The sequence below is a fragment of the Myotis lucifugus genome, unplaced genomic scaffold, assembly GCF_000147115.1.
Source record: "Myotis lucifugus unplaced genomic scaffold, Myoluc2.0 scaffold_181, whole genome shotgun sequence".
NCBI lineage: Eukaryota > Metazoa > Chordata > Mammalia > Chiroptera > Vespertilionidae > Myotis > Myotis lucifugus.
In genome coordinates, this window is record NW_005871229.1 from 820761 (window position 1) to 836241 (window position 15481).

Below are 15481 nucleotides of genomic sequence, written 5' to 3' on the forward strand. Positions count from 1 at the left end.
AGAGAGATTTTGTTTTTCTGGCTGTTAGTGCCAAGAAGCCATGGATGGATTTCCTTCCCTTTCTGCTCAGCCATGTCTGTGCTGGTGGGGGAGGCAGAGGGTGCTGCTGCTTCATGGGGCAGCCACGTCAGTCCCACAGCTGCCCTGAGTGTTTCCAGAAGGTGAGGAGGTTGCAGGGACGTTGTCCCAGCTGTCCACCTTCTTCCCCAGGAGCCCTCTTCGCTTTCGAGATGCTCTGCACCATGCTGGGGAAGCTCTTCGAGCCGTACGTGGTTCACGTGCTGCCCCATCTGCTGCTGTGCTTCGGGGATGGGAACCAGTATGTACGTGAGGTAAGTCCTGAGGCTGCGCATGAGACCTGCTGTCCTCGGCTGTGAGACTCAGCAGGGAGGCTGAGGTGGTGTAAAGCCCCACTAACAGATCTAGTGTGCACCCTGATGGGGTCCACGTCACCGTACCTTGGGCCCCAGTTATTGGTCTGGACTCCCCTGATTCCCTGTAAATTACTGAAGCTTTATGAGATGAGAAACCATGTCGCACAGGGGCTGACACAGGAGACTCCTCAGTAGGTGCTGGTTACCGGGGGGAAGACTTGGTCTAGAGTCAGGCCTTGATCCTTGGTTGGGTGAGGAGGCCCCTGAACGTTTTTTCTCCTCCTTGAGGCTGCAGATGATTGTGCCAAAGCTGTGATGAGCAACCTGAGTGCTCACGGGGTGAAGCTAGTGCTCCCCTCCTTATTGGCTGCCCTGGAGGAGGAATCCTGGAGGACCAAAGCCGGTGAGGCCACTCTCTTCCATGCCTTTGTCCTAACTTCCTGTCCCAAACACTGCCCTCAAGGGGTCCCAGGTAGCCATGTGTGTGCTTCCCAGCCCAGAGATGATAAGGCCAAGACTGCTGTTGGGCAGCCCAGTCCCTGAGTAGCTGGTATGCTTTGCTTACCTGCAAAGAGCAGGCCTCTGACAGAAGATGCAGCCCTAAATCAGGAAATCCCGAGCTTTAAAGCTTGTCTGTGGCTAGTTTAGTGATTTTTAAAGCTTTCTCCCCATTAAACCCCTTTTTAAAATGTAATCTTTTCTGGAACCCTAATATGCAAGAGATTTAAGCAGAGCTACTCTGGTTTGCGGAAGGTCAAGGTCTGGGCCCCTCGCACTTGGTGTCTTTCCCCTGGGTCCCTCAGGCTTTGCCCTGCAGTTTGAAAAATCACAAATCAAAATTAGTTCCCTCATTTGTGGCTGAGGAGACTGAGGCCAGAGAAATGCAGTAAATTGGCCTTGGATCACAGCCAGGACTAAGCCAGGTCTTCCTGATCCTGGGCTCTGCTGGATGCCGTCCTCTGCCCTCTGCCCTCTGCCCTGTGCCCTCTGCCGGGGGACTGCTTGAGCACAGCCTGCAGAGGACCAGGCTGGTTGTCCTTGCCTGGCAGCAGCCAGGTGACTGTTGGCCTGTACTGAGCGATTCTACACCGGACGTGTGTCTGCCTCTGCAGGGTCGGTGGAGTTGCTTGGGGCAATGGCTTACTGTGCTCCCAAGCAGCTGTCCTCCTGTCTGCCCAACATCGTGCCCAAGCTCACGGAGGTGCTGACCGACTCCCACGTCAAAGTGCAGAAGGCCGGACAGCAGGCGCTCAGGCAGATTGGCTCCGTCATCAGGAACCCGGAAATCCTGGGTAGGCCTCTCGCACAGTGGGCAGTGGCCCTGCTCCTCCTCCTGTCCCTGGACACTGCAGGGAACATGCTGAGGATAAGGTCACAGCGAAAGAAATTCTAAATTCTGGAAGCTCTTTTCCTAGACTAAATGGTAGTTAGGAAGTGGTGGGTCTTCCTGCTTGTCTGGAGCAGTTGTCATTGACTGCACAGGTAGGGAAACTGAGTCAGCAGCTCAGAAGCACCTTGACAGAGAGCTCTGTGTGCTAAGCTGAGTCCGAGGTCAACAGAATTGACTGACAAGCTCTGGACCACCTCAGACCATCTCAGTATCATCCGATGTGTTAGGATCTTCGGGAACTTTCTGATCTCATTCCAGGAGACATGAGATAGAGGGGAAGGTTAGGGACAGTTATTCCTCTTAACTGTGCTCTTAGTGTGGTTCTTTCTTGAGTGTTGGGAAGAGGTTGATTTCTAGAAATAAAACTAGCCAGCTACCTTGTTAAATTTTAAACTTCACATGTTAAATTTTAAGCTTCAGCATTGGAGCCTCAGTGCCATTCAGTGTAGCTCAGCCCAGGTATAACTAGATTTTTCTTTTGTTCAGAAAATTATGGGAATTTTTGCTTTTTAGATTAATAGGTGTACTTGGATTTTGTTGGTTTTTACAATGTCTAACAGCCTTGGGGACTGGCAAGTCCCGGAACAGTCTCATCTCTACTGAATGGGTAGAAGTTCCTTTCTTCTTCTTTTTTAAAATATGTTTTTATTGATTTTAGAGAGAGGAAGGGGGAGAGAGAGAGAAACATCAATGATGAGAGAGAATCATAGATCAGCTGCCTCTTGCATGCCCCTTACTGGTGATTGAGCCCACAACCCACCCGGGCATGTGCCCTTGACCGGAATCGAACCTGGGACCCTTCAGTCCTCATGTTGACGCTCTATCCACTGAGCCAAACCGGCTAGGGCTAGAAGTTCCTTTATTCTGTGACTCCAACCTGGTTGTTTTTTTTTTTTTTAATTGACATATAATTTGCGTAATATAAAGTTCACTTTTTAAGAATGTACAGTTCATGCCAAACCGGTTTGGCTCAGTGGATAGAGCGTCGGCCTGTGGACTGAAAGGTCCCAGGTTCGATTCCGGTCAAGGGCATGTACCTTGGTTGTGGGCACATCCCCAGTAGGAGGTGTGCAGGAGGCAGCTGGTCGATGTTTCTCTCTCATCGATGTTTCTAACTCTATCCCTCTCCCTTCCTCTCTGTAAAAAATCAATAAAATATATTTTTTTAAAAAAAGAATGTACAGTTCAGTGGTTTTTACATGTGAGCATCACACTTTTTAGTTCCAGGGCATTTTCCATCACCTCCAAAAGAAACCCCATACACATTGGCATTCATTCTTCATTTTCTCCCCTCCCCCAGCCCCAGCCAGATCGATTTCTTGTCTCTGTGGGTTTGCCAGTTTTGGACGCTTCATGTAAATCAGTGGTTCCCAAACTTATTTGGCCTACCGCCCCCTTTCCAGAAAAAATATTACTCAGCCCCTGGAAATTAATTTTTTTAAAATTTTAATAGCAGTTACTCATCGCCCCCAAATGCACCTGTGGCCATCACCGCCCCCCTGGATCGCTGCAGCGCCCACTTTGGGAATCACTGATGTAAATCATATAATAAGTGGCCTTTTGTGTCTGGCTCCTTAGCATAATGTTTTCAAGGTTCACCCATGTTGTACCCTGTATCAATACTTCATTCCTTTTTATGGCCCAGTGATAATCCGTTGTATATATGGACCACATTTTGTTTATCTGTTTATTTGTTGATGGATATTTGGTTGTTTCCTCTTTTTGCTGCTGTGAACCTTTGGGTACACGGTTTTTTATAGACATGTTTTTAGTTCCCTTGGTTAGATACCAGAAATGGGATTGCTGGGTCCTATAGTAACTGTTTATTTGAGTCACTGCTAGACTGTTTTCCAAAGCAGCTGTACCATTTGACAGTCCCCACAGCAGTGTCTGAGAATTCCAGCTGCCGGCACCCTATTGTCTGCAAAACCAGCACTGGTTACAGCCATCTTAGTGGGTATGAAGTGGCATCTCATTGACTTTGATTTGCATTTTCCTAATGACTAATGATGTTGAACATCTTGTGCGTATTGGCCATTTGCATATCTTCTTTGGAGAACTGTGCAAATCCTCTGCCTATTTTTAAATTGGATTATTAGTTTTTTTAAATTGTTGACCACCAGCCTGGGACTTTATAGTGGTTGAATTCCCTGGGCTTATGGAAAAGGTAAACCAGGTTTTCCTCTTGGAATTCCTTCTGCGGGGTTGATGGTGGTGAATTTGAGAGCTCATTTTATCTGGGCCTAGCAGCTCTGAGCGTGGGGTGCTTCACTCCCCTCACTGGTTCAGGGGCCTTTGTTTTCCCAGTTTTTCACAAAACCACTTTGGGTTGCTGCTTCCAGAATAGGGATTATGGTGCCTGAGCAGCTCTCTCAGTGGAGGCCCAGCAGTTCAGGACCCATGGAAGCCTGCCCACAGGGACTCCGCCAGAGCACAGCTTTGCAGTGCAGAGAGGTGACAGCTATCGCCTCCAACCAGTCCCTCCTGTTGGAGCAAGGATTGCTCTTCACAGACAGACTGGCTTCCCAAGCTGGTGACTTGTGAGGCTCCAGGGAGCAGTTGCCCTGACTCCCTTCTCCTCGATCCCTGTCTCTGTTTGGATATGCAGCCATTGCCCCTGTCCTGCTGGATGCCCTGACAGACCCTTCCAGGAAGACCCAGAAGTGCTTGCAGACCCTCCTGGACACCAAGTTTGTCCACTTCATTGATGCCCCGTCTCTGGCCCTCATCATGCCCATCGTCCAGAGAGCCTTCCAGGACCGTTCCACGGACACGCGGAAGATGGCAGCCCAGATTATTGGCAACATGTACTCCCTGACTGACCAGAAGGTAGCAGCCTAGCTGGGGCTGGCACAGGACAGACCAGCAGATGCTGGTTTAGGGCACAGAGTCCTTGCACAGGAGACACGGGAGTGGAGCACACATGCATTGGGTCCCTGATTGTGTTTGGGGCAGATGTGGACCATTGTGGCGTGGAGAGTGGAAATGTAGGTTCTCTGGGCATCTTGCAGAGTAGCGTTTGGGTCCTCTTTAGCCCAGTTCTCAGGTGAGGCCCCTCCCAGTGGGCCCCTTTTACAGGTTGGGGTACAGGAAAGGTCCAACCTCACCTTTGACCTTTCAGGAGTGTGGGGAAAGTGGCTGAGGCTTTGACTGCTTGCAGTGTTTTCTTGTGTCAAGCATTTGCTTCTGTAAGTCTCTCGGGAAATTAGGGGAGATTGATCTTGTTTGTTTGCTTCCTTGTTCCTGAGGCCTTGCTTGTGTGACCTCTCCATCTACCTCACTTCTGCTTGCTTTACTGAGCTGTGGGCACAATAGAGAAAGTGGGAAGGTTATAGCAATCCTAGAAAATCTGGGAAATTGAAAAACTGAAAAAATAAAAAATGTTATCCATAGTCCTCCAACACTAAAACAATTTCTCTTAATGTTCTTTATTACATTTTAAAAATTATATTCCTGAACATCAACTTATTTCTGAGTTATAATGAGTTATTCATAAAACTGATTTTAATAATTGTGTAATATTCCAATAAGTTTACGTACTATAACTTATGTAATCCTGTCGTTGGTCATATAGTAACCAGAGTTTTTTGCCATTTTCAATGTTGCTGCTGTGAACATAAGGCTTTTTCTATATTTAAAACTGTTCCCTAAGGCTGAATGCTATATTAAGAGACATAAACCTTTTAAGGTGAAGAAAGGGAAGATGATATTGCAATTCTGAAAGGAAAATGCAAAAATAATTTCCTAAAGATCCCAGAGGCTGGGCCGGCCTTGGTCCTAGGAGAAGGGCAGGAGGGGTAAGAGCACTGCACTAGCTGGTGGCTCTCTCCCCCTCCTGAAGGCGGCCTCGGGTCCCTTGGAGGTTTCCCCTTCCCCTCCTTGTTTGGGGAGCACCCCTTCCAAGTGCTCCTTGTCAGCAGAATGGCGAGGTCAGGGTCCACAGGAGGACGATCCCGGAGAAGCAGGAGTCAACCCGAGTCACTGCTTGTGTTGTTGCAGGACTTGGCTCCGTACCTGCCAAGCGTGACACCTGGCCTGAAAGCCTCTCTTTTGGACCCTGTACCTGAGGTGAGTCTGGGAGGGGAGGAGGCAAGAGCTTCTTATTTTAGCCCAGTCTCCAGAAAATTCATCCCTGAGAATTTTGTGTTTGTCTGGTGAAGGAAAGGAGACTGAGGGACCCCTCATTGCTCCTGCCTGGTCACCTAGTTTTAAGCCCTCAGCTCCTCCCTATCCCTGCTGTTGGTTACCTGACAGGTGCGGACAGTGTCTGCAAAGGCCCTTGGGGCCATGGTGAAGGGCATGGGCGAGTCGTGCTTCGAGGACTTGCTGCCGTGGCTGATGGAGACGTTGACCTATGAGCAGAGCTCCGTGGATCGCTCAGGCGCTGCGCAAGGTGAGGCCAGCGCAGGCCCCAAGGGCCCGCCCAGAAATGCCCTCTGGGGGCCTCAGAGCCAATGGGTTCATTCTGTCTCTTGATGCAGGGTTGGCCGAGGTCATGGCTGGCTTAGGGGTGGAGAAGTTGGAGAAGCTGATGCCAGAAATTGTGGCTACAGCCAGCAAAGTGGACATTGCACCCCACGTCCGAGATGGCTACATTATGATGTTCAACTACCTGCCCATCACCTTTGGGGACAAGTTCACTCCTTATGTGGGGCCCATCATCCCCTGTATCCTCAAAGTAGGCACCGCTGACCAGGCCAGGAGAGCGTACTGAGGAGGGTGGGATGCATGTGCCCTGGGGGGTTGCTAGGGCTGCTGGCTGGCGAGGCTGGGTGGGAGGAGTCCTCTTCCTGCTGTCCAGGGAGTCCCATCTCCTTTTGGGTCTGGGCGCCTTGGGAAGGGTGGGGAGGCAGCCCTGGCTGACCCCCGCTCTGTGTGCACAGGCTCTTGCTGATGAGAACGAGTTTGTGCGTGATACCGCGCTGCGTGCGGGCCAGCGGGTCATCTCCATGTATGCCGAGACGGCCATCGCCCTGCTGCTGCCCCAGCTGGAGCAAGGCCTCTTTGACGACCTCTGGAGAATAAGGTGAGAACTCGGGCGGAAAGACCCAGCTTTGCATTTTGGCAACTCTAAGAAATAAAGAGCAAAATGATGCCAAGAACTCTCAACTTTCTCCAGTTCCTCACTTTTAACCATTTTGTAACCCTCTAGTTTCCTGTAGCAATGTCTTCATTCTGATTCTCTTTTTAAAAAAGTTCTCTTTAGTCAGTCCTTTAGTTGTATTACAATCTAAGCTTGAATACTTTTTAATCTGGAAATGTTATTTCTATGGTTTTATTCCAAGGACAGATTTGGTTGAGTGCTTAAAGATGTAGGTAGAAGGCTCTCTGTTGAAGTATTGTTTTTACCATTTGAAAAATTGGATGTTGGTTTTAAAAAGTGATGACACATCCATACAGTGAACTTACCAGTCGTTACAAAGAATGGTAAAGAACCTTTATCAGCTGACACAGGAAGCTCCTCAACCTCTAGCTGACAGCACAGGTAGATTGTGGCCCAGCGCATGTGGTGTGGACTCAATGCCGACACTGTGTGGGGGAGTGCGTGTCTTCGTAGCGGGCGCCCTATGCAAGGGTGTCACCGAGTGTCAGGACGGTTGCCTGAGTAGTGGGGGTTTGAATGATTGTTTATACTCACATTCTTCATATTATTCTGTATTTTGGAATTTTACGTTTGGATGTGACTATTATTTTTTATGATGATTAAGAACAGTAAACCTCACTTAATTTGAAGAGAAGTTTATCCTTCTAGGCCTCTTCTGATGCCTCCAGTTCTGATGATCAGCATTCCTGATTTCCTGTTAGTGCTTCCACTTGTGCTCTCTTTTAAAAAAATTTTTATTATAGAATTTTTCACGCAGTCTTTTCAAAAGTATTTATTCTTTTTCATTATCAAAGTTCATTGGCAAGAAAATAAAGTGGGAAAGTGTAAAGACATGAAAATCGCCTGTAACTTTTCTCCCATTCCAGAATAACCACCTGGAATATTTCTGATGCGTTTCCTCAGTCTCTTTCCTGCCCGGTGATTGGTTGAGCCCCCAGACTGCCCCTTGCAGCTGTGTGACTCTGTGCTTGGCCCTCTCAGGTTCAGCTCTGTTCAGCTCCTGGGGGACCTCCTGTTCCACATCTCCGGTGTCACTGGAAAGATGACCACGGAAACGGCCTCTGAAGATGATAACTTTGGGACTGCTCAGTCCAACAAGGTGCGTGCCTGGCGTCGGTTGCCTTGTTCTGTGGAGGGCACTCATGCTGTGGGGGCCTCACCTCCCCTTGTTCTCTGTTCCTCTGTGCTGGCTGCAGGCTATCATCACTGCCCTGGGGGTGGACCGGCGGAACCGGGTGCTGGCAGGGCTATACATGGGCCGCTCGGACACCCAGCTGGTTGTGCGGCAAGCGTCCCTGCACGTCTGGAAGATCGTGGTCTCCAACACCCCCCGCACCCTGCGTGAGATCCTGCCCACGCTCTTCGGGCTGCTGCTGGGTTTCCTGGCGAGTACCTGTGCGGATAAGAGAACGGTAAGTTGCTTGGCCTTGCTTCTGACCCCGCAGCCCTGATGCCTACTAGTAGAGGCCAGAAAGTCAGGTCTGCAGAGACGGGGAGAGCACTTAGTCATTCAACAAATACTTATTAATCACCTGCTGGTGTAAGACCTGGCACATAATGGAGAGGAAAGGCAGCCTCAGTGCTTGTCCTCACGGAGCTACACTGGTAGAGGAGATGGATGTGAATCAAATAATCACACAGACAGATGCAGATGCAGCTACTGCAAGTGCACAGGGCACTGCACGTGCTTTACCACAGGGCCATGCAACCCAGCTGGGGGCCAGGAAAGGCTTCTCAGGAGAAACGGTGCTTGAAGATGAAAGATGAGTGAGCACCGACCAGGTAAGGAGGCGACAAAGGACTATTTCAGACAGGGGATCGTGCTATAGATACAAGGACGGGGTGTGCAAAGGCCCTGTGATGGGCAAAAACATGGCCCACGGTAGGAATGAGCAAAGGGCAGTGGGTCTGGAGTGAGAAAGCAGAGACCATTGTGGTGTGACATGGCTGATGTGCCGGGTTAGGGGGCGGTGTTCCTGTTGGGAGGAGGGGCCCAGCCTGGGCTGATAGTCACTTCTGCCCATCTCCTTTGGCCCACACCTCTTATCCCTGGCAAACAAACTGAGTATTTGGCTCTAAAGGGTTTGCATGAGGCTTCGGAGCAGATGGGGTTTTTCCTAAAGCATCTGTTCCTAATTCAGTTTGTCCCCTTAGCAGAAGCACAAGTTTAAGTGATTTCTAGGCTGCAGTTTTCAATCCAGGGAAATTGGCCTTTGACCAGGCAGCATTTGCTGCATTTCCTGTTCACATGCGAGGTGCCAGCTCTTGCTGTAGGTTGTGTAGGTGCCTAAGGCACACAGCGATAATTTTATTATGCAGTGTTGCAAGCACCCTGGGGGGGCTTTGCGGGAGTAAGAACATTTGGGGAAGTTAAGCCAGTGACTCATAAAGTCTAGGAGGTTCCAGGTTCTCATTCTGGAGTTTGCAGGGAGTTGATATCCTGGCCTGATCTCTGCTGACAGATCGCAGCTCGGACATTAGGAGATCTCGTCCGGAAGTTAGGGGAGAAAATCCTACCCGAGATCATTCCCATCCTTGAGGAAGGCCTGAGGTCTCAGAAGAGCGACGAGAGGCAGGGCGTGTGCATTGGGCTGAGCGAGATCATGAAGTCCACCAGCCGGGATGCCGTGAGTATCTCCTAAGCTCCCTGTAGGCCTTGCACCTGCAGGTGACTGACTCAGAGCTGCTGGGGAGGTTGTAGGAGAAGCAGCGCCTCCACGTGAGGACACGCGAATCTCACTCTAGCGGGTGCTGCTGGCGGGGCCACGTGTGGACTGCAGTTGCCTCCTCAGCTTTCCTACCAGATTTTCTGGCTGAGAACTAAGCAAGTTCAAGGCCTTGAGTGGCCTTTGGAAATTGGAGATCTTTTTCTCACCATTCTTGAGGTTGCTCTAGATTAATCCCTTTTGTGTCTCTGTATCAGTTCAGTTAAAATGTGTGATGCCCTGAGCGGGGGGTTGGGGGAGGCAAGGAGGGCATGCACGTGTGTGAGTGCTGGGGGCGGCGGGAGCAGGAGGGCCTTGCACTTACTCTTAGATGCTCTGCATGCCATCACCAAGGTCAGGCCTGCTGACCCCACAGCCAGCTTCTGACTGTAGACAGTTCAGATGCTTGTAAGACTAGACCCTTAGAAGGAGCAGAGAAGATGAGGTTAAGTGCCCGGTGGGTGGGAATGGATTGTCTCCAGCAGTGGTACTGTTACCATAGTAGCGAGAACAATCAAGAGGTTTGGAGTCCTTTCCACTGACCTTACTTTCTAGGGTACTTGACCCCCGAAACATTCCTGGGGATAGGTTGAATGTGTATACAGGCTGTCGATTGGGAGGAAAGCAGCACAGCCATGAAGAGGGTGGCCAGTCAGAAATGTAAGCATGTGGCCAGTTACTTAGCCAAGGCACCCTCACCAGATTGATTGGTTCTTTCTCCCGTGTATATCAGTGTAAGTATTACATTTGGGGTTTATATTTGCATTTGGCAAAGGATACAAACCAATTCTGTCACCAGATAGAGTTGTGATTCATTGAGGAGCTACCTAGTGCCCTGAAGGCTGAGGCCTTGCAGGTGGCAAGGCCGACATGTAACCGGCCTTTAGGTTCATAGTGAGCTTTGCTTTGGTGGAATCAGTTACAGGGGGAGCAGAGCTGTCCTTGGCCCCATTGTAGCCCTAGGACTTCATAGAGGAGCAGGCTTTTGAGTTCAGCTTGAAGAAGAACTTGGGGTTTTTCGAGAGGGTAGGCAAAGGAGCGAGTTGGGGGAGGGAGGCCACGTCGCAAGGCCTCGCTGTGGGAAGGAATTTGGATCCTGTAAGAGATGGAGAGTATCAGGAAGACTCACCTTAAAAACCAGGTGCTAGTGGGTCCGTGGGTTTAGACTCTTCGCAAGTAAATTACACATCCTCCCTGCTTCTGTAGACTTGCACGTTTTCACAGAAAGCCATGGGAGTGGTGGTGGCCGGGCCGAGGTCCTCGCCACCCGCCCTCGCCTCCGCTCCCTCCTTGCCTCTGCCGTATCAGGCACAGTGCCCGTGCTGTTGCAGGTGCTGTATTTCTCCGAGTCCCTGGTGCCCACGGCAAGGAAGGCTTTGTGTGACCCACTGGAGGAGGTCAGAGAGGCGGCAGCCAAGACCTTTGAGCAGCTGCACTCCACCATCGGCCACCAGGCGCTGGAGGACATCCTCCCATTCTTACTGAAGCAGCTGGTGAGTGGCTCTGCCGCACACCTACCGATTTGGCTTTACTATCTCTGTAGAACGCGAAACTCGGGGGGCCTTCTCATGCCAAGGCAGCCGCAGTGTGGGCACAGGAAAGTGGGTGCAGTGGTAGCAGATTGAGCTCTGTCTTCTCCTTGGACAGTCAGTGAATGTGGGTGCAGTGGGAGGAGGGAGCAGCGTGGAGAAGGAAGTTGGTGGTGGCTGGTCCAGACAGCAGAGGTGGGGACAGGAGCCAGCGCCTCAGTGTTGCCCCCGATCGCCCTCTGCAGGATGATGACGAGGTGTCAGAGTTCGCCTTGGACGGTCTGAAGCAAGTCATGGCCATCAAGAGTCGTGTTGTGCTGCCCTACCTTGTACCCAAGGTAAATCACACCAGCAGCAACTCCCTCTGACCCAGAAGCCACAGGCAGCGCATTCCTGGGGCTGCCGCTAAGACTGGTTCTGCGCTCAGATGCTGGGGGAGGCGGGCGGTGGGTGCAGGATGCCCTGAGCGGACACTACGCCCTGAAGAGCGGCCTGGGCTCTGCGGAGCCTGGAGCAGCCAGCACAGGCAGCATTCCTTGCGTTGACGGTGTTCATCATCCCACAGCTGACGACTCCGCCCGTCAATACCCGGGTGCTGGCCTTCCTCTCGTCGGTGGCAGGCGACGCCCTGACCCGTCATCTTGGCGTGATCCTCCCAGCGGTCATGGTGGCCCTGAAGGAGAAGCTGGGGACTCCCGGTGAGCAGCTGGTGAGTGTCATGATCACTCCCGCCGGCTTTCTAACAGCCGCCCGTCCTGCCTCGGAGGAGCCGTGCTCAGCCCAGGTGTCCCCTGTGGTTTCAGGAGATGGCCAACTGCCAGGCCGTGATCCTCTCGGTAGAGGATGACGTCGGGCACCGGATCATCATCGAGGACCTGTTGGAAGCCACCCGCAGCCCTGAGGTGGGCATGAGGCAGGCCGCCGCCATCATCCTCAGCATCTACTGCTCCCGCTCGAAGGCGGACTACACCAGCCACCTGCGGAGCCTGGTCTCGGGCCTGATCCGTCTCTTCAACGACTCCAGCCCCGTGGTTCTGGAGGAGAGCTGGGATGCGCTGAATGCCATCACCAAGGTCAGGCCTGCTGACCCCTCAGCCAGCTTCTGACTGTAGACGGTTCCAGATGATTATAAGACTAGACCCCCCAACATAACCCCTGCATACCTGTCACCTAGCTTCAGCATCTCCCGTGCAAGGCCAGTCTCCGTTATACTCCCCCAGACCTCCCCCTGCTGTAATGTTTCCAAGCAGGCTTGAGAGGGCTGTACTTACCTCTGACAGCCTCTCTGCTTTTTCCTGGCTTCCCACAGAAGCTGGATGCTGGCAACCAGCTGGCACTAATTGAAGAACTCCACAAGGAAATCCGGTTCATAGGGAATGAGAGCAAAGGCGAGCACGTGCCAGGGTTCTGCCTCCCAAAGAAGGTAAGTCAGGGCTCATGTGCAGGGTGCTGTGGGCACGCGGCCTTCCTCAGCCTCCCCCTCAGGCCCAGGTCTGCGTGGGGCGCCTGGAGCAGCTGTGTGTCAATCTGACCGTGCTCCAGGTGCTATTCTGCACCTTCACAGACAGCGTGTTTCTTCCCGTGGTGGCCACAGGGGGACAGGGTTTAAGCGGGGGTGAGTCACAAAGATGACAGCAGTGCGTGTGCCTGTGTGATAGGCCAATTGGGGCTCTTATCTTCTGGCCACAGCAAGTCAAGACTATTCCCCAGCCAGCACCCGCTCAGGCTGTGATCCTGGCAGCCGAGTCAGTCTCTCCATGGCACTATGGAGAGGGCGGCTGATAGCACCTGCTTTTGGTGGGCGGACACCTGGGCCCAGTGCCTTGGAGATTTGACTCTCGCATGTGATTCTCTTGCCAGGGAGTTACATCCATCCTTCCAGTGCTGCGGGAGGGAGTCCTGACTGGCAGCCCAGAACAGAAAGAGGAAGCAGCCAAAGCTTTAGGCTTGGTGATCCGCCTGACCTCAGCTGACGCCCTGAGGCCCTCCGTGGTCAGCATCACCGGCCCTCTGATTCGCATCCTGGGGGACCGGTTCAGCTGGAACGTGAAGGCGGCTCTGCTCGAGACACTCAGCCTCTTGCTGGCCAAGGTAAGCGACTGTTGGGTTCATCCTCTTCGTCCATGGGGATGTTAGAGACCAGATCTGTCTGCAGGAGGCTGGTCCAGGGTCATGGGCAGAGTGACAGCTTATTCCGGAGAAACAGCAAAGCAGAGGTGCTGAGACCTTGGACTGTAGACTCACTACACTGCTCAGTTACAGGTCCACCGCTTAGTAGCTCTGTGGCCGCAATGACCTTGGGAAAGTCATGTAACCTCTGAGCCTGTTTCCTCTCCTATAGTTGGAGATTGCTGATGCCGCCTGCCTGACTTAGGGCTGTGAAATGGGGGACTTCGATGAAATAGTGTCTATCAGCCATTATGGTTTTCGGGGCAATAAATAAGCCTTTAGACTTAAAAAACGGATAGACAGAGTCAAGATTTGTTGTGGGGGGAAAAAGAAGAAAGAAAAGAATTCTTACTTGAAGTTTGAAAACAAAGGCAAGCTTACAATTTTTAGGTTTTCTTTTCCTTTTTGAAGAAAGGTGTGGGGAGTAACTTCCCAGCTAAATGGGATTGTGAGCACCAGCCTTACTCTGTAGAAAATTGAGTCTTTTTTAAAAAAAATTACATTGCTTTCTGTGCTATTCTTTTCTGTGGTGATTTTGCAACTCTGCATACAAATGGAGCCTCCCTCGGGGAATGTGTCCCTTACGCCACGGGTCAGATGCCACCTATAGACAGATGGTTCCCACCTCACAGATGTACCAGCCTCGCTCCAGGGAGCCTCCCAGCAGGCAGCCAACTCCTGACCCCAGGGTTCCAGGCAGCTGCTCTGGTTTTCCCTTTTAGTAAAAGTAAACCCTTAGTCCTGGACCTGTCTGTATTTTGTCACGAGTGTGCCTGCTTTTCTGTAGATGGTCAGGGATTAAACTGGATTTTTAAAAATTTTTATATTTTTATTGATTTCGGAGAGGAAGGGAGAGGAAGAGTGAGACAGAAACATCAATGATGAAAGAGTGGCTGCTTCCTCCATGTCCCCCACTGGGGATCGAGCCCGCCACCCAGGCATTCAGCTGCCTCCTGCACACCTCCCACTGGGGATGTGCCCGCAACCAAGGTACGTGCCCTTGACCGGAGTCGAACCCGGGACCCTTCAGTCCACAGGCCAACAGTCTATCCACTGAGCCAAGCCGGTCAGGGCTAAACTGGATTTTTAATGGGAAGGTTGACCATGTGTACGGGATGACTTTCAGAGGTCACTTGTTTCATAGGGTTGTTCTGGGAGGTAAATGGCAAGTGCTCAGTTGGTGGTACCTGCCCTTATGCACCTAGTTCGCTTCCCTGTCTTGGCACTAGAATCGATCTTCAGTGGTGCTGACAGCCGCCGCCTGCCTGCTGCTTAACGTATTCGGAGTCCGAGGTTCCGAGTCATTGCCCACGTGGACAAGTCTCCACACAGCCAAGCTGGCGGCTCCCTCAGTGGGGGTATTCCTCCTCCTACTGCCCCTCCCCTTTTTCCTGTGCCGTGAAGGAGGTCGAAGCAGAGGAGGAGGCTGCACATGCCCTGTTTGTGCTTGGCTGTCCTCTCTTACGGGATACCTGTTCCTAGCCTGTGAGAGAGCTGGGCCAGGGGCCAGTTCATGGTGGTCTGCCTTCATGTCTGTGGTGATGAGCTGCTTTCATGCCTGTGGCACACTTGGACTCCACCTCACTGTGCTCTTTGGTGTGGGTTTTTCTCACAGGTTGGGATAGCCCTGAAGCCCTTCCTGCCCCAGCTGCAGACCACTTTCACCAAAGCCCTGCAGGACTCCAACCGGGGGGTGCGCCTGAAGGCTGCTGATGCGCTGGGCAAGCTCATTTCCATCCACATCAAGGTGGATCCCCTCTTTACAGAGCTGCTGAACGGGATCCGTGTCATGGAGGACCCAGGTGTCAGGTGAGGTGCCAGCAGGGGAGTGCTGTGGCTGCAAGGAGGCCAGGCAGCTGCTGAAGCAGCCCTGGGCCGGTGGAGGGAGCAGCAGTGAAGGAGAGCCATTGGTTCTGCAGGGACACCATGCTGCAGGCCCTGAGGTTTGTGATCCAGGGAGCAGGGGCCAAAGTGGATGCAGTCATCCGGAAAAACATCGTCTCGCTCCTGCTAAGCATGCTGGGACATGACGAGGTACGACTGCAGGTGGGCGGGGCTGGTGGGCTCTTCTGTGGTTGGCATCTCCGTTTTGCATTAGAAGAACTTGGTACACTTGCTGACTGGTCAGCAATCATAGTCATTTCTGATATTTGTATCATTCTTTATAGTTTACCAACATTTGGTTGTGAGCACAAGGCAGGTAGTATTGA

At 51.9% G+C, this 15481-nt stretch overlaps 1 protein-coding gene across 1 annotated transcript in view; it reads left to right on the forward strand.

The window, feature by feature from the left end:
* GCN1 (GCN1, eIF2 alpha kinase activator homolog) overlaps nucleotides 1–15481 on the forward strand; it is a 55668-nt gene that overhangs the window by 34016 nt on the left and 6171 nt on the right. Inside the window, 19 exon segments of the mRNA XM_006096554.3 lie at nucleotides 211–332; nucleotides 663–777; nucleotides 1487–1666; nucleotides 4373–4593; nucleotides 5764–5832; nucleotides 6019–6157; nucleotides 6246–6442; nucleotides 6648–6790; nucleotides 7850–7967; nucleotides 8065–8280; nucleotides 9331–9495; nucleotides 10905–11066; nucleotides 11348–11440; nucleotides 11668–11811; nucleotides 11906–12175; nucleotides 12412–12525; nucleotides 12963–13193; nucleotides 14887–15080; nucleotides 15191–15305. Coding sequence (XP_006096616.1) covers nucleotides 211–332; nucleotides 663–777; nucleotides 1487–1666; nucleotides 4373–4593; nucleotides 5764–5832; nucleotides 6019–6157; nucleotides 6246–6442; nucleotides 6648–6790; nucleotides 7850–7967; nucleotides 8065–8280; nucleotides 9331–9495; nucleotides 10905–11066; nucleotides 11348–11440; nucleotides 11668–11811; nucleotides 11906–12175; nucleotides 12412–12525; nucleotides 12963–13193; nucleotides 14887–15080; nucleotides 15191–15305 — 3008 coding nt within the window.